General features: G+C 38.7%; 2 protein-coding genes across 6 annotated transcripts in view; one reads left to right on the top strand and one right to left on the bottom strand.

Annotated features, from left to right (window-relative positions):
• The window catches only part of LOC110982511 (uncharacterized), a 110,364-nt gene that overhangs the window by 53,191 nt on the left and 29,280 nt on the right, over positions 1 to 27,893 (bottom strand). The gene's annotated exons all lie outside the window — the stretch shown is intronic.
• On the top strand, positions 280 to 27,628 carry tecpr2 (tectonin beta-propeller repeat containing 2). 4 transcript variants are annotated; one of them, XM_022240958.2, is made up of 15 exons: positions 280 to 485; positions 3,703 to 4,048; positions 4,267 to 4,398; positions 6,370 to 6,501; positions 7,276 to 7,436; positions 9,285 to 9,736; positions 10,085 to 10,651; positions 10,934 to 12,500; positions 13,544 to 13,679; positions 14,057 to 14,270; positions 15,984 to 16,073; positions 18,501 to 18,731; positions 20,099 to 20,389; positions 21,170 to 21,319; positions 23,778 to 27,628. In XM_022240958.2, exons 2-15 carry the CDS (start codon positions 3,716 to 3,718, stop codon positions 23,918 to 23,920), a joined length of 4,599 nt encoding a protein of 1,532 aa, XP_022096650.2. In that variant the 5' UTR covers positions 280 to 485; positions 3,703 to 3,715; the 3' UTR covers positions 23,921 to 27,628. The 4 variants fall into 4 exon arrangements, with proteins under 4 accessions (XP_022096650.2, XP_022096649.2, XP_086995564.1 ...); XM_022240957.2 differs by having other exon boundaries at positions 280 to 515; XM_087139438.1 differs by having other exon boundaries at positions 280 to 539.

Here is a 27,893-nt window from a genome sequence, read left to right as displayed (position 1 = left end):
TCACGACGTCGTACAAATATTCGCGACGTCGCACAAATATTCGCAAATAGTCGTGAATGATTTCATGACATCTCGAAATTTGCGACAAGTCGTGAATAAATTCACGACGTCGCACAAGAATTTACGACTGATCGTAAATTTCATGTTCCTTCAGGGCCACCATACCATACTGAAGGGTAATTTGGAATTTGCCCACGCTTTTGGATGTAGTCGGGTGCCGTCTCGGCTATGGTACCCCGCTGTTGTTTTGAATCGGAGCTGCCTGTCCATGGCGATTTTATAGTCTAGTACATTCTGTGAGTCGAGTAGTACAGCTAGCTTAGCCGAGTAGTAGTCGGTAAAATGGATGGGCGGCAAACAGTTTGTTTAGTTCGTTCAGCTCCAAGCCATAGCCAAAACCAAAGATCGTTTGGCCAAAACTTCTAAAGTATCGGGTTATGGTTTGTAGCCAAAATGTGACGCATGCTGATCAGCAAGAGTGGAGAGTGAGTTGGAGGCCCATTGTATTATTCGAAGTACGTAACTCATAAAAACGACCGGTAGGCCTAACAGTAACAGGCCTACTTCTTTACTAGGCCTACCATATTTATTTAGTGAAACAAACAGGGCCTGTTTTTGATGGATTTGTGAAGACTGATTGCTTGTTGTTGGTTAGGTTGGCATTAGGCCTATGGTAGGGCCTAGATGTCGTGCCCACACTGTGTTGCTAGTCCGTGCATGGTCAGATATCATGGAGGAAAAGGTGTGTGTGATGTGTGACGACAATGAGTTGGCCTAGGCCTAGCAGTAATTAGTATCATAAATTTATTATAATGTGGAGTATCCTAAATTCGTGCATAAATATTCGTGCATCCAACTTTCTCGTCGTGAAACTCTTCAAAGAAATTATGCACTGACATTAATTTACTGTTGATCGATCATCACTTTGATGTTTTTCGTTTTGCAGCTTTTGTGTGCAAATTAAAAGTTTTTCTAGGGAGATTTTACATACCTGCTACAAAGTTTGGGTGAAATTTTATTTTTACCCAATTATCTGATTTTGTCGGACATGCGAAACTCTTTTAAAATTTGCCCAAAATAAGGGAAAAAAATATTTTTGACAAACTTTTGGATGGGTACTTGAGTGGAAGTCATGATGCTTTACAAGAATTTATTAATTTACAATCAACTCCAAATGATTTTGTAAACGTTTATTTGGGATTTTTGGAAATTTTTTTTAAGTGCACCAAATTACGGAACACTCAACTGAATTCGAGCCCAATTGTCAGATGCCAACAGTTTTGGGTTTCAAATGAAATTTCATGACTCTGAAATTGTTCACAAAGGTTCAACACCATGTTTAATTAAGGTACCGGTTGAAAACCAAATGAGTTTTAAGGTTTTCAAGGAAGTCTTGCCTATCAAAAAGATTTTGTTTGTGAAAAGAGGAGAGGGCTTCGGTTTTTTTGAGGGAAATTGTGGAGATAAACCCCAATGTAGGTGATGCAACAAAGAGCTGTGAATGAAGACGAATTAGCGAATATAGTCTGGTTCCTTGACTTGGTTGAAGATTTTTGACAAATGTAGATATATTTTAGTTTATTCACAATGGCCAGGTTGGGTGACCTGACTTGAAACAAAATGGTGTGATCTGATTGAAGGAACGGTTGTTCACCAAATGCGGGTAATGAACTGGGTTTTTTTTGTTTAAATAGGCCTATTGTCAAAGTTTACCTAAACTACATGCACGCACATGTATAAAGAGTGATTAGGATTAAGAAATGGATTCTCAAGGTCTAAATGTCAGTTATTTGAAAAAGTGGACTTTGTTTCCTTATTACAGGAATACGGTACTAATGATAATGATCACCGATACTATTATTTTCATAGTACAGTCTGTTGAACCTTTGTGAACAATTTTAGTGTTATGGAATTTGGTCTGAAATTCAAACATGGCGGTATCTGGAAATTGGGCCAAAAATTCAGCTGAGTATTCCCCCATGTGGTGTATTCCCAGAATTGTTAGGTCTGTCATTCGCTGGACTTTTTCTGAGAGTAAACATGGTGCACTTGAAGAAACCTCAGAAAATTCCACATAAATGGTTCAGGACTTCTTTACAGTTGATAAATTATAAACCGTCATGTAAAAGCCCAAGATGTCATTGACACATATTAATGAATAGGGCATGTATAATTACTGGATGGGCTCATGTACCATTGTTCATCAACATGTTTTTTCTGGGACTTAAATAATTACTGCCCGCCTGCTGTTTGCATTGGAGTCACAGGAATCAAGTGTGGATTCATTTCGATTTGTTTCAAAGCAGTTTTTTAGGTGTTTTTTTTTCTTTGTGGAAGTAAGGCTTTCAAAATAAAGTACATTTAAAAATTTAATTATATTTTCCAGTGGGTGTGTTTAGGCATGATTAATTTTGATTTCAAAAACAAGGTTCAAGTTCGTGGTACAGTGTTGTAATTTCCTGTAGAAATTCACTTTTGAATTTTCAGAGGTTAACAGTCTGTCACACTTTTCCCAGTGAGGTTTTTTGATACACATACATGTATTCATTTACATGTATGCGAAGAATTTAGGAACTGTTGAAATGGACAGAGACTGTCAGCTTCCTGTTTCACTTTGTGACTTGTCCCCTTTTGTAGCACTGCTGTTTACCATCCTGAACTGGTGTGTAGTCAAACCAATTATTGTATATGTACAAGTATAGATAATGTACATGTACATGCCAACCTTGATGTCATAAGATCATGGGTTACAATGACTCATTGCTTTGAACAAGTTTGTAAATACCTACAGGATGTAAACATACAGAGTAGCACACAGTAATTAGTGTCATGTGTGCTGTGGTACATGTACTTTGTATTCTACATGTACATGTGGGCAGTTTCTGTGTAGCATTAACTAAATAAAATGTGCAGTATATATGCAGGTATGCAATTTATGTTCATGTGAAGGCAACAGTCGACATAGGTACTGGGATGCATTTATTTTTGGTTGAGCTGTTTATACATGTAGGTACATATGTAGGTATGTATGCGTGTTATGTCTTGTGCAACAATACACATGTACGTGTATAATACATGTACACTGCACATGTATGTATGATGCAAACTGTAAATGTGGGTCGGCCTTTTCCATGTGAATTTGTCCCCATAATATTGTGGTTCCTTCAGTGTGTGTACATGTATATGTATATTTCAGCCTGCGAAATCCCCTGAACCCAGTATGTGTGTGTTAACAGTGTGTTTACAAATCAAAACCAAGATTCTATCTTTGATTTCACTTATTACGCACCCTAGGAGCGAAAATTAGAGTACAATCTTTCTGGAAAGAATTATATTAAGGGTGGGACGTTTACATGTTTAAACAAAAGTTCAAAATCCTTTTACAGATTTTCCAAAATGTTTTGATTGACGCAATCTGGTGTTCATTTTTTGTGTAAACTATGCCTGTAAAATGCAATCTGATTCTTGGAACACTTATCCCTTTCGGTATCCATATAAAAAGATAAAAAGATAAAGCTACATGTAGGTCAGTTTATTGCAGAGGATTTTATATGACAAAAGTCCTTCCCCAATACATGTAGTGTAGCTTGGCTTTAAAGGATAATAGAGAAAAGTTGATGCAAAGCACCATCCAATTGGGGCCTGAGTTACTGTGAAATTGTTCATATACATCGTTAATACTGTTATTATTTTATGACGAAGGTCTGGATGAAACATGGATACCGGAAATGAAAGGGGTCGTGACCACGTAGTTGACGAAACTCAGGATGAGGATCAAAGCAACTTGATTCCTGGTTCTGAATCACCTGATATCAATCTGGATGTTACACTCAATGTCCTGCCAGAACTGTGTGAGTTTGCTCCTCTGGATTTCCTCCTGCAACAGTTACCGCGTAAAGCACAGCGTGCCTCACGTGCCCTCCCTGCTATCACTGTGGAGTTCACCTGTTTGGATGTCAACAAGGACTTCATTGTGTTGGGTGCCAACTTCTCCATTGTTTTTGTGTATGATCGTCATGAAAACACTTTTGTCAAGTTGAGGTGTGAGGTAAGGTGTTTCTTTGTTCTCAATTCATCAGGTACAGTGTATTCTGTTTCCTTTAAGATCAAGAAAAGTGTGACAAATAGTGGAGTGTACAGAAAAAAAATTATTTGATTCCTTTGTAAAAGTTAACAATCCTTTTTTCCCTTGATGCAGTCATAGGGGAAATATTTGCAGGAATTTTGAAATAATGGATTCCAATTTTTTCCTTTCTTTCTGAACAGGACCGAGGTTGCCGCATTACCTGTGTCAAGTTGCTGACCAGTATTGACCATCAGATTGCTGTTGGTACATCCAGTGGTCAAGTAGAGGTGTACCTCCTACCTGCAAAAAGACCTGGCCAGATCTTCAAAGAGGTAGTTTGTCTTCAACAGAATATCGTGAACTTTTATTACCCCATGGAAAATATTGTGATGTGGCATACCAGCTCTCCTTTGGCTGAATGGTTCTTTTGGTAATGCGCCACCTCCGGGGTGTCGTATTTGTACGGTGGTGGGCCACAGTGCCAGAGGTTCCCCTTCACGGTAAGGACCAGTAGGCCAGGGGAAGTAGGGCCACTGGAATACGTGGTAGAATGGGAGTGGGAATTCAAATTGGAATGGGGGAATGAGAATACGAGTGGAACATCTTGAGGGTGGAGCCACTTCCTAGCCTTTGGACTTTAACCCTTGATTCCTCTAATCCTAAGTAGATCTGACCCAAGCATATGACTAATAATTGGTGAACAGAGACAGTAAATTCAGAACAGTGATCATGCTGTTAATTATTTCTCATCATTTACCATGCTGTAACATATTCAAGAGCCTTGAAATGGTTTATCCTTGTCTTTTGATGATCAAGCAATTAACTGCCGAAATCCTATGCCTTCAGTACAGTTTAGGGTCATCCCTTTTTGTCGTCATTTTCACAAGCATACTCTTTTTCCTGGTCCCCCTCTAAAAGAGTACAAAATAAATTGATTTCTCTGAGGTGCCAGAGGACCCATTCTAACTCACAGTGTAAGGCTATTAATGTGCAGTAGACCAGAGAATAGTGGCAGGAGGAAAAACAATGTCCATGACAGGCCTCGACATTTGCGGTCTTCCAATTGCCCAGGACACATTTCTTTCAATTTGGGCAAGTAAAAATTAAGGACAAATTGCCAGATGGACAGGTACTTTTCTCTTAAAATAAAAGTGTCCATTTTTTTGCGTCCTAGAATAGCAGTCGGCAAATGTAGCAAAAGCTTATGAAAATTGGTAAAAACTATACAGCTATGTGGTTACAGTGATTTTTTGCATCGTTACGTACATGTACATACTTGCATATATTAAGCACGCTTTGCATTTAGCTGGGCACCTTTCGACACACGGGGAAAATGTGTATATAAATAAACTGTAAAATACACTTGTGTCTGGGTACCAAACCTCATTGTATGCACAGCGTAGAAGAGCTTTGGGGGAAGCTTGAAGACTGTTTCTCACGTGGCTGTAATTTCAACATTAGTGAATTTGCCTGGTACTACACGTGTACTTTTTTCATATATAACACCAGGCAAAATCATTGAGTGGTTGAGAAATAACTGTTGCCCAAGCTTGTATGAATGATGCATCAGAGTCCTGCATACTCTCTACACACACCTAATAGTTGGGGGGTTGATAGTTGGCCAGTCTATGATAATTTGTCATTTTTAACATGTACGCAACTAATTCTTTTGTAGTATTGACAAGAATGGAATGATATACTCGGAGGATGGACCTCATATTTGGCAGGATTTTTGTATGTGTTCCTGTCTACTTTGTTAGGCATTGTTAGGTATAATTCGATTCATTCCACTGTAGTAAGTAAAATGTGTAAGGACCATGGGTGTGGAAGAAGTCCAGAAATGTCTTACTGTGATCTGAGTTCCAAGGCAATGAGAGCAATTCTTTTAGTTGGGAAATGTTCCGCAGCCCAATGCACGCATACATAGTTGTAAATTCTAGCTGATTATCAGGGTCCCAACACTCTAAACACTGTCCCAGGACATGGTACACATTTATATTTTGCCCATGTTGAAAGAAAGTGGAGTACATCTGAAGGGGGTAAGATGTACATTGTAAGATTGGTAGAGATTGTAGGCTGGAAAACAGTGCAGATGTATACACACATGAGGTGTTTAGAGGAGCATTCTTGCTGTATGTACAAGTGGGTAACAAATCACCATCTCTTGTTCATGTAGAAGATTTGTAACACCTTTCATCGCTAGTTACATGTATAAATTTGCATTCACAAACGTGCTGTATTTCCTGAAATGATTCATTGCAAGTATTTTTTTTCCCACTGAAAATTTTTGTTTTCTTAAATAGCTAAAAAAATTTCTGATTGATGGCGGACACAGAAGCAGTGTGACATGTGCTGAATGGAGTACCAATGGAATGAAGTTGTTTACTGCAGATGCCGCTGGCTGTGTAGTATATAGTGATGTCGATTTTTATGAGGTGAGGCCTTGCGAGTATGTCTTTGATTTGAAATCGGTTGATTATAGGCAAATTATGAAATACAACTACTGTCAGATTCATTGGCAACTTTATTCCTTGATTTATGCACATGTTCAAAAACCCAATGTTTGGAGCCATAAGAAGCGTCTGGCATTCATTGTCTGACATGTCTGCTGTATAATTCAAAAATTGAAATGAGATTTATTTTTAATGTATGCATTTGTTGTGTATTTTGCAAAGTAAAACTTACTGATGATACACCAAGGTGTGCATAAAAGATTGCTCTCTGACTCTAAAACGAATCCCACCAAGAAGGCAAGGCTAATCTAGCTGTAAGATATAAAACTACATATACATACTCTTTCCAGGCCCGTAACTGGGGGGGATGCATCCACACACCCCCCCTCCACGTGACAAACAGGTCCGCTTTTTAGGCAAGAAAAGATTTTGAGCTATAGTAGAAAATTGTGCACAAAAAAATGCCACACATTTCAGGTTTTTTGCCTTCATCAATCCCGTCTTCGAGAGTTTACTCATAACCCCCCAAAACAATTGGTACGACCTCATGAATCCAGCTGTTTTTCAAAATAAAGAAGCTAAAGATCTATGCTTGGTCCACTTTGTTGAGGATTTGCACCCCCCCCCCAAAAAAAAGTCCTAGTTACAGGCCTGGTTTCCCGTTTTGCATTTTGTGATCTGACAAACCACACTACAAGAAATCACAAAAATGTGATTTTTATGTTGCCAATTACTAGTCTTTTTGCATTTCTCCAGAATGAGTGCCACTCAGAACATATACACAAAGAAGACATGCCAGTTGTACAGCTGAACTATGCTCACAAGATCCTGATAATATCAACATTCAGCAGAACTGTTCTGTGTCACACAGATGAAAACTACAGACTTCAACAAGTTGGTCAACAGCCAAGAAAAAAGTGAGTGCTTTTTACTAAGTGCACAATATGACTACTTCACCACTCTCTCTATCCCTTTCCTGTATGCTATTGCAAATTGTTCTTGTAAAACATCCTTGAATGAACTGTTGCTTTTAAGTTGTCTCTTCCTTTCAGCAAGGTAATCTTGAAAGTTGTGAAGGTTTGCAAACCCTGCCAACTAGTAATTTTTTTCCTGTAGGCCTATATTATTTGGGAATTTGTTGAAAATATGACAAAACAATTTATCCTCATAAAATATTGGTTTTGACCAATTGTGATTTTACACACACAAAAAATCGTACTTCAACAACTGTGAGTATAGATGGTGCTAAATAATAGCTGTGAGTATAGAGTATGCTATGACAGAAGGCTTGACACTGCTCTACACCATGATCTTGTAATGTAGGACATCCATGATTGGTGCTTAGGATGTAAACAAAGGCATTTGGTGCAGGGCATTAACCAATCAGCATGTTGCCTACAAAAGTAGTAGGCAGAACTGCACAGACCGTGCATGGTGCACCTGCAGACAATACGTTAAATGTGGCTTCGACCTCCAAAAAAGATTTGAAAAAGTAATAGTACAAAAAAGATAGAATACTCTGAAAATGTAATTTCATACAGCCATCTCAGAAATAAAAGGAGAAGATCACTCATGATGTTCATTATCTTGTTCGATATCAGCGCTGCTGGCAGTGGGTTGTATGTTACACACCACATTGAAACCACCAAGCACCGAACTATTGTCGAGACTTAAAGCACTTATTCCTCTATTAGACAATTCATGCCATCTAGTGCATGCAGACTTATGATCTAATTAGAGTGGGAACTTTATGGACTTGGTACAATAGCATATCTCTTGACAAAACCCTGACATACTTTCTATCCCTTGATACTCAATCAATACTCTTTCATTTTGCCAGCTGATAACATTTTACTTTTAACTTAAATACATTTTAAAACAGAGAATTAAAAATTTCTTCAAAAATCATTGACGAACCATCACCAGAATATTGGCAAAGTGCACCAAAATTGAACAAAAACCCCATGATGCGGCATACATGTATACATGCACAAGACTTGCAAGAGTTTGGCTGTTGAGAAAGTATGTGCAGCATGCACAATACTGGTTTGTGGTTTGTGCCATAGACTGAATAGATTAATAGCAAGAACCACAACAGTAGACAGACCGTGTACCAGACTATAACACGGGATTCCACCTGTACGGCTTTGATGGTATGACAGTGTCAGCAATGTGTCACTCCTCCAAATTTCTTTAAATACATACCAGTTTTGCATTGAAACTATCAAAATCTCTTATAATGTTCACATTAAACATGGTCTTCCTCTGTCTGTCTGTATTTTCTTTCCTTATTTTCTTTATGCATGTACTGAACATGTAACTGAGATGTGGTTAAGTGAAAGAAATCCAACCATGCCAGTGTCAGAAGACACAAAAATAGGGAAACAGAGGTGTGAAGCTGAAGATCCTTCTCTTGTCTGAATTTGACTTTGTTTGCAAAAGTTGGTTAAAATCTGGTACTACCACTTCAGATTTTTCCACACTACTTATGTCAAGTTGAAGGATTAGGTTGTAATGCTAGGCATTTTAGTCAGTAAATACTTGAAATAATAAGTGTTTGAACAGTGTCCTTAGGTGTCAATTCATGTTTAATCACCCTCATTCTGACCCAAAAGTGCAAAAAGGTAACTGTCATGTTCAACACGAGAAAAATGACAGCATCTTAAGTATTTGAATGTAACACTTTAATTATATGCTTAATTTTATACCTTGAGGACTTTATTTTGAAGTCTGTGCAGTATTATTTTCTTTTCTTTTTCTTACAGCAAAGGGTACTTTGGTGGCCACTTTGTCCCTGGCTTATGTAAGGCTAGTGATGCAACTCTCTACGCTACACGTCCAGGATTGCGCATGTGGCATGCCACAGTGGATGGCACTGTCCAGAAAACTCTCAAGTTTAAGCACCTCTTGGCTTCCCAGCACCAGACCATTATGCTTCAGTCATCCACTCGATCGGTGGTTCGCAACACCACTGACCTCCAGTTTGGTCCAGTGTTGTTTTTCAATGAGTCCTATGTGCTGACATGGTCACACAATCTGCTGGTGGTGCTAGACATCCATGGGCCCAATGGGGCCAGAGTTGTTGCAAGTAGTCAGGGAGACCTAGGTAGCATCATTTCTGTGGCAACTTCTGGAGATGAGATTTATGTTCTCAGAAGGGAACCATATAGACCGCTGGTTAGGATTGCTACAACACCTGACTTTACCCCACCAAAAGGTTAGTCATTTTTTCTTGTGCAAAAACAGACGACTTTCTTTCCTTTTGTGTACTATATGTCTCCTTACTGGTGCCCACATGTCCCAATTTGCCTTTAAAGTTTGGTTGCAGTTTTTACCCAAAATCTTGGACAGAAATTCATTGGCCATGGACTAAAGATTTAAAGTTTAAAACTGTGTTTGTACAAACTGACCTAAATGATAATGTTTCTTATCTTACCTTTTTGTATGCAAGTTACTGGTACTTTAATCGTAATCTAAGAGACTTTGGGCATTACACCAAGTACATATATGTAAGACCAAGCTCATAGAGTGAAGGAGTACCATTTCAGGTCTTTTTTCTGAACAGAACTTCCAACACTATCTGAAGCGGAACATCTGCTGAAAGTGCCGGGACCAGCAATGAACTCCAGCAAGATAGCAGGTTCAGATAGCCCTAGTGCTCAGAGGAAAACAAGTTTCAAGCAGGGCTTGTCTGCCATGAGGTCTCTCTTCAGTAAAGCCAAGGAGGAGATTGCAGACACCACGGCTAAACTCATGGTCCCTAAGTTTGGGAAACACGAATCTGATGAGGGCCAAAGTGCTGGATCTTCATGGCAGAGCAGTCAAGACAACACTCCAGTCTCTTCAGGGGAGACTCCAGATGCAAGTCTTTCCCCAGAGCTCTTGGCAGCTCAGTTTGCTGCAAAAACAAATATTAGCAGAGAACATTCATCCCATGAAATGGCTCAAGTACAGACTGAACCCTGTGAGACTGCCCAGGCTACTGACCAGTCTCCAGAACAGATAAGAGATGAACCACCTGCAGTGACACTCAGTGAAAAGAAACTCTTACAGATTGGTCAGGAAAGCTATGATGAAGTCCTCTTTCAACCAGTTAGACAAACCAAAAAGAAGAAGAAGAAATCTCATAAAGGTAAAAAAATCATCCAAAAAACTGATATGTTGATAATCTCATGATTATGTTCAAGCAAGTAAAAACAACGGTGATGGCATGACTCATTTAATTTCTTCAAAATCTAATCAGAAATCATCTCAAGATGGGAAGTATGAGGAGAGCTTGCAATCTCCTATGCTAGATAAACACGCAGTTTATAAATATTCAGTGAGTGGCATTTAACCAGATTATTTAGGAGACATGTATAACATTTTGCTTGATACTTTGTGTTTTTGATGATCTATTTTGGTTTATGTTCAGCATCAAAGAAAGAATTGGCTGATCGCTCTGCAACACCTTCTCCGATCCCAGACGAACTGAACACTCCACCTAATGAAAGCTCCAGATCAGGTCTGGAGACTGACAGAAATCGATCAGATAGCACCAAGAGTGATGACCAGAGACTGAAGCCTAATAGCTTCATGGCTGACAATCACAGCAACAGGTCTGATAGCTTCTCTAGTGACAGCAGGAAAGGTCACTCAGACAGTGTCAACAGCACTGGATCAGATGGCCATATGAATGACATTTTGAGCAATAGCAGTGGAGCATCAAAGTCTCCAAGCCTGAACACAGAGAGCAACTTAATTCACCAGGAGAATCCTCAAGTATCAGAAAGCATCCAGAGTGAAAGTGTTAGGCAAATAGATGATGTGGATATTGGCCAAGTGGCTCTTGAATCTCCTGAAATTGGACATGCTGATTGTCACCAGTACCCTCCAGGAAGGGTGATATTAGGAGGTGTGATTTCCAGCAGTGTTGATAATGCTGCAACATGTTTGGGCACTCCAACTGACAGCAGTATGCCAAACCCTAGTCCAAGAGATTTTCCAGGAACATTGAGATCCTGGGAGGGTACCCCTAAAATACCTGAAAGAGCCATACAAAAGGGTGGCAGGTGGACTGAATGTACGGACAGTATTCACTCACTGAGGTCTGATGCTGACAACTTGAAATTAGACTTTGACTCAACAGTCTCGTCTGAAGTATTGGACCAGCATACACGGCTCTTGAACAAGGAACCTTCACCATCTAGTGGCAGCGCTGTACCACTTCGACTTGACCTCCGTAAATCAGATTCCACAGATGAGGAATTTTATGGCAAGTACTTGCCAGAAACACCTAGCAGTGAAGCCAACAGCCCACCAGCAGTGTTTGTAGCCGAGGAGAGTCTATATGGAGCTCATCAGGAGCCAGTGCCGGCATGTGTAGATGCAGGAGCTCATGATAATGATGAAGGAACGGCTGAGGAAACCCCAATTCCAGAGAACATTCAGCAGCGATTTGCTGGTAGCTGGATGCAGTGCAGCACACCAGGATACATCATGCAGCTTGTGGTATCTGACAAACATGTGTGGTGCGTCGACAATCGTGATAAGGTCTACCACTCGCTTGTGTCCAATGTAACAATTAAATGGAACAAGTTAAAGGACTCCGCAATGCAGATAGCTAGCTCCCCAAACGGCAACATTGTTTGGCGGCTTCATCGTAAATCAGGCACTGCCTTTGCATGTGCTCCCATCAGTCCACTCTCACCGATTGGCACAAAGTGGTACGAGGCCTCCAAAGGAGCCATTCACATCTGCCTGGATGAAAATATGGCCTGGGTGGTCAAGACAAATGGCGATATTTATGTACATAAAGGCATAAGCCGTGATTTACCACTCACAAGAGAAGAGCGTGTAAACAGTAATGCGTATGTTGTTCAAATTGCCGCCAATCGAGGTGTAGTGTGGGCGATTGGGTCTAATAAGAAGGTCATGTACCGAAGTGACATCTCACGAACTGTGCCAGAAGGGAAAAATTGGATGGACCTGGATGGTGATGAGTAAGTACATCCATGTATTATTGTCCCCTGCTTTAAGATGGTCTGGGATAATATGCAGCAATGGTAATATTGAACTTCCTACTGCATCAGTTGCAATGTCACTACAGGTTTTCACCAGTAAATTACAAGGTAGTCTCAAGTCCTCTCGTGTTGGTCAAAAGCTGTTCAAATGACTCTGTTGCTGTCTTAATTTGACATTTTATATCCTGTACTTCAGTATGTGTGACTTGACCTGTCAGCATAGGAGGGTTTTAATCTAGGTTTTTTTGTTTTTGTTTCCGAATACATTGTTAATTTTCTCAAAATTTGGGGTACCTTTCCCAGTTTTATCTCTGATCATATTAGATAAAACCAAAAGTATAACCACCTTCAAGTAAGTTCTGTCACTTATAGTCTGAGTAGTGCCCCTGAACAAAGATAATTGACAAATGGGAAGAGCCACTAACATAGGGCTAGATAGCTCAGTTGATGGAGCACTTGTATGGTATTCCAGAGGTTGCAGGTTCAAATCCTGCTCCAGACAATTTCTTTGTTTGTCTTGATAATTATTTGTAAGCATCTAGTCAGTCTCCCCATATAGTTTGTTTCATGATTTGTGTTCAAAAAGCCACATCTTGAGTGATCCCTGTTCACCACTTCTCAGGTTGCATCATGTGATTGGGGCATGATGCCTGGCTATATGATGTTTCAGGTTTCATGGCTTCTGACTAGTGCCCCTGAACAAAGATAATTGACAAATGGGAAGAGCCACCTACATACACTGTAGGGCTGGATAGAGGACTGGTACGGTATTCTGGAGGTCTTAGGTTCAAATCCCACTCCTGTAAATTTCTTTGTTAATCTTTATAATTATAGTAAGATGTTCACGTCTTCTCTTACCTGCATTTTGTCTCACGTGGTATCACTTCCATATCTTAAACACCAAGAATAGAGTTTAATCTCTAAACGTTCAGACCTCTCCAGGCTTTGTATCCAGCAAAGCCAAGTTCAATTGTTTAAAATGTCCTCTTTCAACATGTTTGCATTATCTCTACATCTTGCAGCTTGAAGCTTCGTTTTGTAAGTGTAGCACTGGACAGTCGAAATATCGGTTGGGGTATCGATGATGATGGTCTAGTGTGGTTCCGGACTGGTGTGACACCTGGTTTTCCAAGAGGTGATGACAAGAAATGGTGGCAGGTACATTTATTTTTTCCTGGAAATTTTGCCATATGATCTGATCTCATTCCTCTGACATAAAGCTTAAATTTTACTGTCAAGGTAAACTGCATTGGACAAAGAAAATTATTTGCTCTTATTTTACTGAAACATGGCACTCAGGTTTAGTATTTTGGTTAAAAACAAAATCCATGCTTAAAAGTACATAAATGAGCCACTTTGGACTTCCCATTCAAAGATTTTCTTGCATAGAATTGTCATTTTTCAACTGTTGAAATGATCAGATTGTTTGCATTATGGAATCGTGTATAAATTGTAAACCAAAATATGGAACAAAAACCCACCTCCTTGACATTTCTTAGTATCACCTTTGATTTGCATGACTGAACCCATCACAGGTTCCCATGGGTGAGTATCTCATGCAGGATCCCAATGCACTGAAGATGCTGCTGAATATAGCTGGCAATAATGCTACTGTGGATCGTATGACAACCTGGCTGAAGAGACAGTACTATCGAGCAACTCACATAGCAGCAAGCGCTTCAAGTGTCTGGGTCTGTGGTTCATATCACTACAAGAGCTCCTTACATGTATCCAAGGGAAACTTGCTTGGTAGGCAATACATGTACATGCATGTTAATACATGGATCTCTGCACATGCAACCGTATGAATGGATCACATTGTTTGCCTCTTTTCCCCCTGTACTTGTCTTAGATATTTGTGCAAGTTTTTCTTTCAAAAGTTCACTTAATTTGTGAAATTTCTTTTCATTTAAATGTGCTCTGAGTGGGAATGAGAGAGGCTATGTTTTTGCATGGAAACGATGGTCCTTTAGTGGGAACTCACGGCTTATGTTTGTCATTGAGGGCACTGAGTACATGCAACCAATATTTGTTGGAATGCCTGGTCTTCTTGTGTGTGCTGGATGCATAAAAACGCCTGGGTGAAAAACTCCCCACCAGCCTGTCTCTTGTTTGCTGGTGAGGATGCACTTCAGATCAGAGTGAATAGACTATGACCATAATCAAAGCCTCCCTGCCATGGACACCATCTCACAAGACATCTTGTGATTTACTTGCATCGTATCATTGATCCTATTTTATCACATGATCCATTTCACAGAATGTATCTAGACCAAAATATGTATAAAAAATATTTAACCAGTGATGGTATATTTGGGAGGGAAAGATTTTACTAGTGGGAAGGCTCTTCTTGAATGTGAAGTCTTTGTCAGATACTTAACTTTTTTCTAACCACTGATATTTGTCGTATGAAATGTGACAAGACCGAGGGGAAAATATCTAAGAATGTGAAAACTGCGTTCAAGTATTTACAACATTAATTCTACAACTTTACTGAAAACCATTTCCCTTTTCAGGAAGCCTTATATCTGTGACACAGGGAATATTACTGATTTATTTTCACAAGGTGACATTTCAGGCTATCAAAAGCCCCATTTGTACGGTTTTGCAATACCACAGGGCAGTGCATTGCATGCCAAAGTGATGCATTTCCCGCTGACCGATGTTTTACATGTATGGGCACGTTAACAGAAAAACTGGGAGCAATTTTGTGTCACATTAGTACAAAATATAGCGCAAGTTGGCAGGTAGTTTTGGTTCCTCACCGTGGTTTAATGTAAGCTTTCGGTTGAGTGTGATTTGTGATCTACATAAACTTTCTCATAATTGGAACATTAAGTGTGACTGTCATTGGAGCTTTGGCCTTTTCTAACTGCCCTACCCAGCAGAACACAATTACACTCAGGTTTCAGAACAAACAACAAGTCTTGTTTTTTGTGTCAGTCTTGTCCTACGAGTATCTCATTGTCTGTTTTATACAGATGCAAGTCAGAGTAAAGTTTAAAATAACCTGCACTTCTCGGGCTAGGCTGTGAACTGTTTTCTATATTCAGATCTACATGTACATTCACTTACTATTGGGTCATTCTATAAATTGGTGTCCAATTTTTTGTTGGTGTCCCTGACACATAGGACATTATTTTGTAAGTTCAGAACACATTATCTAATTTCCAAGAGTGATGAATTAATGCTAACTACCTGCCAAACAAATAGAATTAGTTTGAAATCATTTTCAGTGAGATTTCCACCTCAAAGCACACGTGTCGGGGGTTAACAGAGACACAAACATGTCAATCTTTTGGACCTTTATAGAATGACCTTATTGCTCACTAAACTGTCTCTCCTATGAGAAGAAAGAATGCAAAGACTATAAAGTAACACACTTTGTCACAAGATGAGACAACTATTATATTTTGATGTGGTCTCCTAGGATTAGTTGCAAGTTTTGTATCTTTGTATTAGGTTCTCTTTGGGAGAATGGCTGTCCTGTTGGTCTTCCCTTGTCAGCAGTGTGGGTCAGTGTCAGCTCTACTGGAGTATATGGTCCCAGTGGTAAGACAGAAGAACATGTTTTTTAACTATTGTTGACTGCTGTGGTGTGGGATTTGGTCAACAAATCGTTGTCTCTACAAGGATTCAAATTCTGGAATGTGTGTTTGGAAAACGTGAGGGATGCATTTGTCACATCTCTGTCATGATGTTTTCACTTGTTTTTCTGAGGGGAAATTAAGGATGACAAAGGAATCTTGAACATGAGCAGTTTGTGGTCCTTGTTTTGTGCTGCACATTGGGGGGGGGGAATACGTGTGCATGATGGTTTGGTTAAAATATTCATTGCCCGGATAAAATTGAATCCACCCATGTTTCAACCTCATTTAACCATGGCCACCGAGCCTTCACCTTAACCCTGTTTAACCATGCTTTCACCGAACTCTCTCCATTGATATTCATTAGTAATACTTTTCCCTATTAAACAAAGAGTCACTCATTGTAACCATGTGTGAAACCACACTCTGCAATCTGCAGTGGTCATTCCGATAGAAATGGGCTGCTTTATTTCATCAACAAATGGCGTACCTGGCCTGGTGTAAACTCATAGTGCATTGAAGCTTCCACTTAATTATTAGTCCAATCTTCAGGTGGATTATTAGAGCACAACTGAGTGTACAGTTTGTATCATATCCTCTTATATTTGTAAAGATATGTAATACAAAACTGCTGCAAACTGCTTGCTGACTTCAATGACCTACCATGGTAAAATACAAATCTCAAAATATGGAGGGCCTGACGTATCAATCCTAGCAGTTCCACCAGTGCCCTATTCAGGATAAATTTCAAAAATGAAATACATTATTACTGTATGATCAGAGTATGGAGAATTTCCTGTGTTGTGATATATTCACTGTGAGCACATGGTAACACAGTAGCGAGAATGTCCATACACGGAGGAGTATAACACTACAAAATATTTCTGTTTACTGTACATTTTAGTTCTGTCAGTGTAAGCAAAAAAGCTTGAGCTACTAGGAAGTCGTCCAAATTTAGCCCCAGCAATTTTTATTGTGTAGTATTATCATGTTTATCGGAGTATATATATTCTCCGGGCAATTACAACAGCTGTAACATCAAGGTGAATTGAAAGCCATTTTCAGACAGTTGGGAAATTATGTTCAGGACATATTTAACTTTCCAATTCACAGTGTTTGTGTATTAATTGTAGATGACGATCACTTACTGCGACTACAGTAATCCCAGCTGCCTGGGGGCCTGCCAACAATGGCCAACATCATTAGCAACAAATAAACCTATTTTTCGGGGGTGACGAAGTGGCTGCGGTCGGGACTTTTTCTCTTTAAATTTATTCCATTTTTTTTTTAACAGAAATTCCATTCATAATGCCTACATGTTTTATCGTAGGGGAATCAAATCAAACTTGGACACATGACAAAAAGACAAAAGTCTCTCTGGAAAACTATCGAGAAAAATTCTGTGCTTCAATCAAAAGTATCCTGCAGCAGCCTTGCAGAAAAAAGCTGCAAGATTGCCATGGTGGGTGCAAGATTGCTGCTGATTTGCATAAACTAGCTGACTATAGAGAGATTAATGCCAGTTTGTCCTGGCGTTTTAATTGAAGAGCTCACCAGACTGGTGGTTTGAAATTACAAAACTGATTACAGAGTTAATGAAAGTGGTACCAAGTTTGGTTTCATAGACGATGTCAAGCTTGGTGTGCAACAGCTAATTGTTGGTTTTTAGGAATTACTATGTGAAATTCATCTACAGTGGATTATTTATCGTCTTAATATGGGCATACAGTGTGTGCACTCAGCCTGTGGAATAGAGTACGCAAGTCAAAATGTTGAAACACTGTTTAGTTTCATCCTAGACCACTTGGCCTTCAACCACTGCACTACCATGCATCATCCAAATATTCCCATATTTGTATTCACACCAATGTCCTGTTAAAAAGCAAGTTTTAAAGAGCCTTCCAGTAACTTCAATAACATATAGCTCTTCTGAAGCATGGTTGATACAATAGGAAGGCACTGTTTGAAATGAGTAAATTTGGAGTAAACATTTTAAGGTAAAAGATTTTACCAAAATCATAAATAGCACCATCCAATTGTGTCTTCCATACCTCAAATAAGCCGATGCAAAACACTGCAACTTGAGCTTTGATCAGTAACATGAAATATTTTACCGGCCTCAGAAGACATGTAATGATTTATTGTACAATTTCAAGCGTTCTGTCATCTTAAGTGTCACACAGTGGCATTGAGTTTGGTATAGGTACATGAATGGAACTACAAACCTTTGGAAAAACCTAGTTAATCATAGATTCAGTGAAATCATCTCCATATATATGCAGTCCTGGGTAGAATCTCAAACAAGATTTTTGAGGCAGAAGATAAGAAAAGGAAAACATCATGATACCAATGTGACCCTTTAGTGTGGCATTATTTACTCCCCCCTTGTCAGGAATGATCTGGGCAGCCCTCAAATCTGGTGAAGTCTTCTGTTTCCCACCGGACACTCGGAAGCCACTGCAGGTGGATCCACCAAGGGCTGGGGTTATCTTCAAACATCTCAGTGCCACCTCAGACACAATGTGGGCCCTTCAAGAAGATGGAGACATCTATGTCAGGAAGCAAATTTCTCAGAGATGTCCACAGGGTCTCAGCTGGAAAATGCTAGTACTGGACCAACTTGGTGAGTACTGCCTGTAATGTACACCATGTTAGTTGAATTGTGTTGATGGATTGTCATCAGTCTTGCCGCTACACAGTGATTGCTAATGACTCTAATATCAGATTTTTAGCTGTGACATTTTGCAAATGATACCCATGTTACAGTTTTGCAAGTTAATGTTAGCTTTTTGAATATATCATTATACAGTTGGCTCTCGTTATTACGAAATCAGCTTTAACAAAATTCAGTGAAATTACATTGTATGAAATTCCTGTTACAACGAAAAGTTTTTATGACTCCATAAATAATCAGATTTTATCGGTACCCGATGCCATGCGCAGGACAGCCACCACTCCAAAGTATTCAACTCACTTCACACTGACCGAATTAAGGGAATGACTATTTAGTTTAGGTAAACTTATTCATCAAAAGACAGTCATTTAAAGACATGCATACGAAATTGGAAGACCTTGCTCAAATGTTAGGGAACATTTGTTTTAAACTAATCAGCTATGGTTGCATAAATAAACGTGCCATTGCTCTGTACTTGTGCACCTTATTCAAAATACGTGCTGACATTCACATATATTGGACTTGAGCATTTCATTCAGAATACATGATTTGATATCATTCTGTCTGATTTTGAATGTTGTACAAGCACGCACATGGATTCAAAATGTCTGCTTCCAGGACGGCGTCAAATTTTCTCCGCGGGGAGAATGAGAAGTTAGCGCTAGTTTTTATATATAGCTCTATGACCTATTCTTACCATACACCGAAGCCATTGCGCTGCGTTCCGCCTACAACGAATCTCAGATCCAACAAACATTTCCCTGGGTCCCACAGATTTCGTAATAATGAAAGTCGACTGTAATGTCATCATAAAGCAATATGATGGCAGATGAGAAAAATTTTTCCCTAATTGCCATGTAAAATTACACCCGTGCATCCTTTATTAGTACAATAAAAAAAAGTTGGGGCAGTGGTAATTATTTTCAAATGTTATTATTTCTGCTGTGTGATTACCAATAGATGTTTAACCACGTGCTGCCAGGTGGTTTGAAAAATGTATTGCACACATACAATATACTGGTGAATTTCAAGATTTTCAGTTTTCAAAAATCTTTAAAAATTCAAGATTTCAATTAATGGACGTTTACGCCCACATGAATTACTGTCTGGTGGCCACTGTAGCCTGACAGACAAAATCTATTGACGCCCGAGTATTTCAGCCAGGCCTGCAGCCTTGTAAAAAGAGCCCAGATTTTCTGAAACCATTTGTGTCCTGTACGGTCGCAGTACAAATACATGTAATTCAAAGTTTTGATCTGTCATGGGGACCATAAGCACAACTGGTTATTTATGTCTTCAACACTGTCTTTTTCAAGGTCCTTGTAAGATAGTACACTTCTCTTGTGGTGCTGAAGTTGTCTGGGCATGTGACAATGAAGGTATGATTTATCTTCGCATTGGTGTGGACATCCCCCATGATGAAGCCCTACCTCCTGCCTGGGTTCCTGTGGATGGCAGAGCAACAGGATATGGAGCATATTTTGTGCAGGTGTTCTGTAGCATAGATAACCGCCTTGTCTGGGCTCTGGACAATAAGAGGACAGTCTATGTAAGGCGAGGTATCTGTGGAGAGCTGCCTGTTGGTCTGGAATGGGAAGTTGTGGAAGGTAAGTTCAGATTGGTTTGCAAGTGGCATTTTCTTTTCTTCCCAGCTGAAAATATAGAATGATATATTCTATGGCTAGAAAACCCACAATGTGCAAGCTTTCATTTGTGCCCAATAGCCGAATCTGCTGTGGAGATAAGATATTTTTCCGATTTCTGTGAAGTTCGAGTTAACACAGCTCAGAAAATCAGCTTTCAAAATGTTGAATCAAATACAGACTTAGGCTTAGCAGACTCTCTGTAATTCTTTCAACCAACATGTTCCTTTTGAACATATCTATTCAGAAACCTTAAATTTTAGTGATCAAAAATGTTCTTTGCGATTAAAAATATGAAATTTCCTAAGACATTTTATCCTATCAACTTTGAGTAGGCCTTTGCATGGAAAGGCTTACTGCAACTTATATCACCTTTTCCTGTAGTGGTTATGATCAATGATCCACCAAGCAGTGTAGTTTGAGGCACTTTGTAAGATGTTCTACTTACTGTGTACCGAAGATCAGAACGTTCTATTTTTCCATTACAATCACTCTGTGCTTCAGGCTGTACTTGGAACAAATAACTAAATCAGATGATGGCGTGTATCATTGATCGGCAAAAATTACAGCCAAAGAGTGCAGGTCAATACAAGCGCACTGCCATGTTTGTCTGTGCAGCATCAGATGTCCTTGGGATATATATACTGTAGCTGTACTGTGGCTGAAGTGGCTTTCACTTTCCAAAACTTTACACTTTCTTTTTTTTAATTTCTTATAAGCTGCTTTTTTCCTTAAACGCCTCAGGGACTCAAGCCATCCACCTGTGCATTAGCTGCAGTACAGTATGGGCACTATGTCCCAATGGGGACATTGCTTGCCGCTTTGGTATTACTGAGAAAAACTGTATGGGTGACTACTGGAAGAAGGTTCCTGGAAGCTACACCTACCTCTCAGGTATTTACTAACACTCTTACTCCTACTACAAGGTTTAAGCTTGAAGCTGGTGTACTAGCCAAATATGTGACCGGCTCTAGAAAAATGGGTAATAAGTCGCCAGATTCAGGTTATGAGTTTTTGATATGACTGGATTGAGTACATCAAAAGCTACAATTTGATTTATGAATGACCCCTGTAGTGCACTGTGTTCCAGAGATATCTAGACATTTGTATATCCACATTTTCGGGTTTAATAAAAGCACTTTTCGAGAAAAAGCTCAGAAAGTGTAGCACTTGGAAACACAATGCTATGTAGGATTTCCTACTGAATGATCAAATTTTCATCTTCATCAGTATCCATGTATGTAGTCACAAATTCTGAAAAAATGTTATACAACTAGCAGAGGAAAAAACACAAAAATCACATTTTGAAGACATTTTGCCCTCTCCAAATAGAACAGGCCATAACATATTTTGGAATTGCTCGACTTAATACCCTTTTTTGCAGAGCGGGTCACATATGTAGTTCTCACATGCCATTTTGGCTTGGCCAACTGTTGGCTACATGCCAAGTGATCTCCAAACACACTGTGCATTATCAAGCGCTATGTGCTAGTGGTGAAAACTTAAGCAGGTCTAGTTCCTTGCATTTATTGCTATATCCTCAGTTTGGTTGAAAAATCAAGCATAACATCGATAAAGAACAGTATATTCAAAAGTTTAACCCCATTGAGGATTTATTTCTTTCAAATTCTTGAGCAGTGCCAACGTTATTTACAACATTAATAGGCTGAGATAGAATACTTAGCCACAGATGGACATCATGAGATGAAAAAAATGCACTCAGAGTTTACTTTGCTGCCCCACATTAATCCCACTTGTAGCATGAGAAGGCAATTGAGAATGCAGGTAAATATCAAAATAGTTTCATACTTACCGTACGGTAACAGGATTTTTAATTGGTTTTTTCACCATTTAATTTTGGCAAATTCTGTTGTAGCTAGTTTTGAAAAATTCCCCCAATCTTACTAACCCAATGTAGTCTTCCAAAAAAATCACCATTCGAAGTTAAGTTCAAATTATTCCAGTGAAATAATTACTTTCCAGTTGTGGTTGGTTTTGGATAACAAAAAGTATGGTTGCTGACATTTTGTGTATAATAAATAAAAAGAATTAACAAACCAGGCGTCGGGCGCTCACGGTGAAGAATGATATGCATGTAGGTTGTATACATTAGCAGCGCACAAGGGCTTCATAAGCATTATTGTACCAATACTCTATGTCTGAGGCATACATCTTTAGTGTCTTTCACTGCACCCAACAACTGTTTGACGATATTTTTAACCCAAATCAGTAAGAGTTGTTGACAAGCACATTTACAAATAAAAGAAATCCCAGTCAGTCCATTCAGTAAGTGAGGAAACATTAGCCATTCTCCAACTTTTGCGTTGCCAGACTTGGCAGTAATTTATGGCCTAATGTGGTAACTTGTATCAGGCAGGTGGAGCATCACTTGTTAACCTACGATCACGTGCACATTTTGAGTGGTGCATTGTGTGGATTTCAAGTAGTCCAGGTTTCATTGAAAATTCTCTCTGAAAGATTGCAGAAAGTAAACATTTTTGTTCAGTGATTGATTAGGCTTACACTTGTTGGGCTTGTTGGAGCTTAATAAAGTTAATGGCGACAATAAAATGAAAGTACATGCACGGTCTTTCTTGTTTTATATGTTTTAAACTTGCAGTCCTATATGCAACATGAGCCAAGGGCCACTGTCCTAGGATCTGTTAATTCAACTTCAGAATTTAGTTCATATAGGAGTCTGGAAGTTCATTGTCCAGTTTATTAATAAACTAAGAACCCAAGATAGCAGTGTATTATCAGAAAATGATATGTACATGTCTTTACGTAGAAACATTGTTAAAAAAGTTAAAAACACAAACAAACATGCAGATCATTGAAAATGCTGGCAGGCTCATAAAAAGTCAACATTTCTGGTCAGGCTGGCTTGTGAAAAAAAGTTAGGGGCATCGTGTCTGATGGTATGAATTTTCACTGTCATCACCCAAAAACTTCTCTTGAGAAACAACTTAAATACATTACGGGCTTGAACTGTCCTTGGTATTTCAAAGCACAAAGTAAAAAAGTACATAATTTTGAAAAGTGTCCTCATTCACGAATTTGAGAGAAATTAAATGTTGAGAGAAATGTCAAATTACTTTAATTCAGTCGCAGAAAAACGTTCATAAAGATAGTGTATGCCAACTACACAGAATCTGCATTATTTTCAGTGAGTTCTTAGAATTGCAGTGGCATTTAGTTTGTCATCTTAACTTTCAAACATGGGAATTGACATTAACGTTGTCAGCAGTATTGCCTGGTCACGACTTTCCTTTTTATCTGATGTTTTACTAATCTTCTTTTGCTGATTATTCAGCAGAAAGTTACATTTCCTCACCGATATTTACCTCTACAGTGACTCAGAGTGATGACCTGTGGGCTATCAGTAATGAAGGCAAATTGTACCAACGGTTCACCAAGATGTTCCAGCGCCGTGGGATTCCACAGGTAGAGCAGCTGAGCTCACCAATTGGTGAAGATGACTGGGAGTTGCTGTGATTGAGCAACTGAAATGTTTGACATACTCACTTTTGAATGAAAAGTTGTCATAATCAATTTTTGTATCTCATCTTGTTCTACTTCTCTAAGTTCACTGCACTTTCTGGAATCAAAAAGCCAGTTCCAGATTTTAGTAGGATTTCATGTGAAGCTATGAAAAATTTCTTTCAGGTGTGATTCAGTGATTAAAATGCATTGAAAATTGTACATGGCAGAAAAGAAATGCAACCCCAGAAATGCTTTGATACTAAAATGAAAGATCTAAAAGTCATCAGCAATATTATGTTAACCAAACTGCTGGCTCTGAATAAATTCTATGACAAGGAAAATAGTGAATTACTGTCAAAATAATGGAGACTTCAGGGGCTGTTGATGTTACCTTGTGCCCATTTTGTCTTATACTCCAACAAATACACACATACATGTATATTTAAGTACCGTAGCTGAACACCAGTTGCTAAGAAATATATGATTGTAGTCACTCTCTCTATACAACTTGCATTGTCATGCTTGTTTGTGTTACCCTGATTTCTGCATCAGCTGGAAACATCACTTGTTGAAAGATTGCTTTTTGTTGTAATTACATGTATGTTGCATTTATAATGTGTTGCAAGAGACACAATGTTGAAAAAGTAATCTATTTATCAAAATGAATAATTTTGGATATTTTATTTGAGAATATGTTGTGTATACAATGAAATATTTACTGTTTTATACCAAGAAACATTCTAGATAACCTGTTCTAATCTTGCTTATTGTGTTTTTTCCCGTAAACAAATTTTATTTGATGTTACTGGCGTGGACTGAAGCCTTTGTGGGACAATTAACATGTACAGTAGTGTCTTTTGCCATTTGTGCGTAGAGAACTCGTATAGCAAGCCATTTAGGGTGCACGATTCCGTCCCACCAAAAGGAAATAAGTCTTTAACAAGTTGAGGCCTCAGAAATATCCAAACTGCTTTATTATCACTGGAAAGTTTAGGAATAGGGTCGGGCAAGAAAAAAAATGATATGAGACCATATACTGAAATACCTAGGACATGTATGACTGAATGACTGATTACACGTCTGAGGTATTGATGAATGATCATGTATTGGTCAGATTGAATATAGCTTTTGTTCACTATATGCAGTCTGACCAACACATGTACATTCTTTGACACCCTAAACATGTTATGTTTATATTACAGAGGCCAATCCAGAAGTTTTTGCTTGGGAGGGGGGTTGGGAATTTTTTGTTCAGGGGGGTGGGTATTACATGTCGTTGTCACTATTGGTGAAGCCATTTAATCTCTTTGTTTTGTCCTTAATAACTGTACATGCAACTTGAGATCCCGAAAAGTTCATGCTTTTTAGTGGATCTTCCAACCTACAGATGTAGGCCTACAAATTAAAAAAAGGAAAAAGAATGGCAATGAAGGGGGTCCCCCATCTGTGCCTGTATCACAGAGTAATTATTAATGACTCAAGTTAAATGCAAAATGGTTGAAGGATTTACACATTTAATAGCTGGCATAGGGATATTACAAGTTTTTCATGAACTTGTCATGACAGATTCACAATACCTTAGACATTGTGTAAATGGTCTATGGTTTGATTGCAGTTCAACTACCTAAGTGAGTTGAGTCATTAGTGTTCCATGTGACATTTGGATACCTACCATAGTTCATTTGAACCTTCGAGACAGATGAAGAAAAAGTAACATTAAACTATGCATAGCCTAAATTGCAAGGAAAAATTGACTACCAGGAGGCTGTAAAATGCACCACAGAGCATCTACATTTCAAAATTTTCCCAGGGCCCTTAAGTGGGCTCTGGACCCCACGCCTTATATGCTCCAGCTGTTTTGACGGCTGTTTTCGGAAGATATCCCTATCTTATGATCCGTTGATATTATGGAAGGAAACAGTTTTGACTGTTGATTTGTGTTTGTTTCTTGTTTTGTTTGTTTACTTCTATATCACAGGAGTAAACAGGTGTTATTTTGCAATTTAACTTCTGCAGTTTTACTTGTTTGTCATTGTTTTTTGTATTGTGTCTTTTTTCATTTTCACTGTTTCTTCATCAGCTTATATTATGAGGAATGACTAAATTTTCATGAATTTCAAGACATTTGGTACTTGGTACTTTTTTTTATTAATGACCATAATAGAGATTATTACCCACTCTGGTATATGTATCCATGTGTATCAGTTTTGTTCAGAATTTTGTCTTCCTTGTGTATCAATTGAAATAATGCTAATTTTGTCATGCCAATGAAGTGCAATTTTATATTTAGTGTGGGATTGGATATAGTATTGCATTGGAGTACATGTATGTTATTTTGCAGTGGCTTTGAATGTAATCACATTAGAAGCTGTAAACTACAAACTAATTCTTGCATTGCAACCTCAAAGTTCAAACTTGCACAGGGTTTGTATAATCATTCCAGTTGTAGTTTTTCTACAAGTAACATGTTGGAACATGTAAGCAGTCTGCCACCTTTATTACGTAGTACAGTTTACTGAATGCACTTTAGCACTGTTGCACACAATGTAATAGAATATGCCATCCAGGACAATGTGTGTCATTGTAATATGCAGAACTCAGTGATTGTTATATCGTACATCTTTAGGTATCAGGCCAGTTGAAATCAACTTTTAGATTTTCATGACACAAATTGAAAAAGAATCAGAAGGTGAATTTATTTGTGATAATATGAATTCAACTTGTTCACTTTCAAAGGGAATTGAGGAGCCAAAGTCTAATATATGGTACTAAACTTAGAACAGGAAACAAACAAATGAATACTACAAAATACCCAACTCCTGCTGACAGTTTTGCAGCCAGTATAGTTTGTCTCCAAAGAGTACTGTGAGCTTCACCATCAGCAGAAAAGGTTGACATTTGTATTCAGACGAGAAACATTTACACATCTGGAGGTTGTGTATGTTGATAAAGTAGAATGAAGTATGTTGTGCACCAGATCAAAATCATTGCTGTGGGACCTTGCCTATGAATTGTGACAAAAATTACAGAAAGAAATACACTCTATTGGGAAAAAATGCGTTCGATACCCCATTCATTTGGCACTATATAAATACAGTTATTATTATTAGAAAAAAAGGAATAAAATAGTTGTATACACATATGGACTACGAGTGTTCAACTTCTCGTGTGTACACTCTAAATGTGTTGTATAACACACATCTGTCAAAAATACAAATAGAAGAAATTTTTAACGGTTTCATAACTGAACTGTTTGAATTAAACAATTTACCCATGAGCAAATGTTACAATTAGCATCCTTACCGCGTACCGGTGGCTTAAGATTTTGAGTTGCTGGTCACTGTCAAGTCATGGGAGGGCGCTGTGACCAGTCATTGGTTTGTGTCGGGCATTACTCCAGAAATTATTGGTATCAATGTCTAGACACGTGTCTAATTCATACTGATGCAAATTTTATGCACTAGCCAATGTAGCCAAGTGAATCCCATCTGACTTTCAGTCAACCTGGATGAAGAACTAGCAAGAAGTGTGTTATAACAGAAAATGTATTGATGGGTGCGAAAACCAAAACTCAAAAGAAGATTTTTAACTGGCTTCATACTGTGGAAAATGGAGCCGCTGGACATTTCTGTCCTTTCCGTACTCAATGTAAATTTTATGCCTTTTCTGTTACTGAAGCAACGATCAGCATGTGGTGTATTAAACCTGCATTTGATGGCACAGATGAGTGATGACTGCAGTGTCTTTTCTGTGGTCCGTATTATACTAACCCTTGTTGGTTGTACGTGGTGTTAGAATTTGAGTGAGAACTCCCGCCAGACTTTCCAGTGCCCAAACCAGGCTAAAATTGCTAACTGTTGCTCCTGTTGGGTAATGAACTGAATTTCATTCCATTTGATAACTGGCATCTGAAGCAAATTTTTAGTAGTGGCATATTGTTAATGAAATTTAAATTCTTCATCTATATCGAGATACTCCAGTAAAC

The sequence above is a fragment of the Acanthaster planci genome, linkage group LG01 (genome assembly GCF_054643075.1).
Source record: "Acanthaster planci isolate LZ-2023a linkage group LG01, COTS_SCS, whole genome shotgun sequence".
Lineage (NCBI taxonomy): Eukaryota > Metazoa > Echinodermata > Asteroidea > Valvatida > Acanthasteridae > Acanthaster > Acanthaster planci.
Note: the sequence above shows the minus strand (reverse complement) of the source record. Positions and strands in the feature narration are given on the sequence as shown.

Excerpts from the sequence above, each read along its gene's own strand:
- tecpr2 (XM_022240958.2), top strand. The coding sequence starts at position 3,716 with ATGGATACCGGAAATGAAAGGGGTCGTGACCACGTAGTTGACGAAACT. Across the intron at positions 12,501-13,543 it reads ATGGACCTGGATGGTGATGA|CTTGAAGCTTCGTTTTGTAA; the intron begins GTAAGTACATCC and ends TACATCTTGCAG. Across the intron at positions 20,390-21,169 it reads GGAATGGGAAGTTGTGGAAG|GGACTCAAGCCATCCACCTG; the intron begins GTAAGTTCAGAT and ends TAAACGCCTCAG.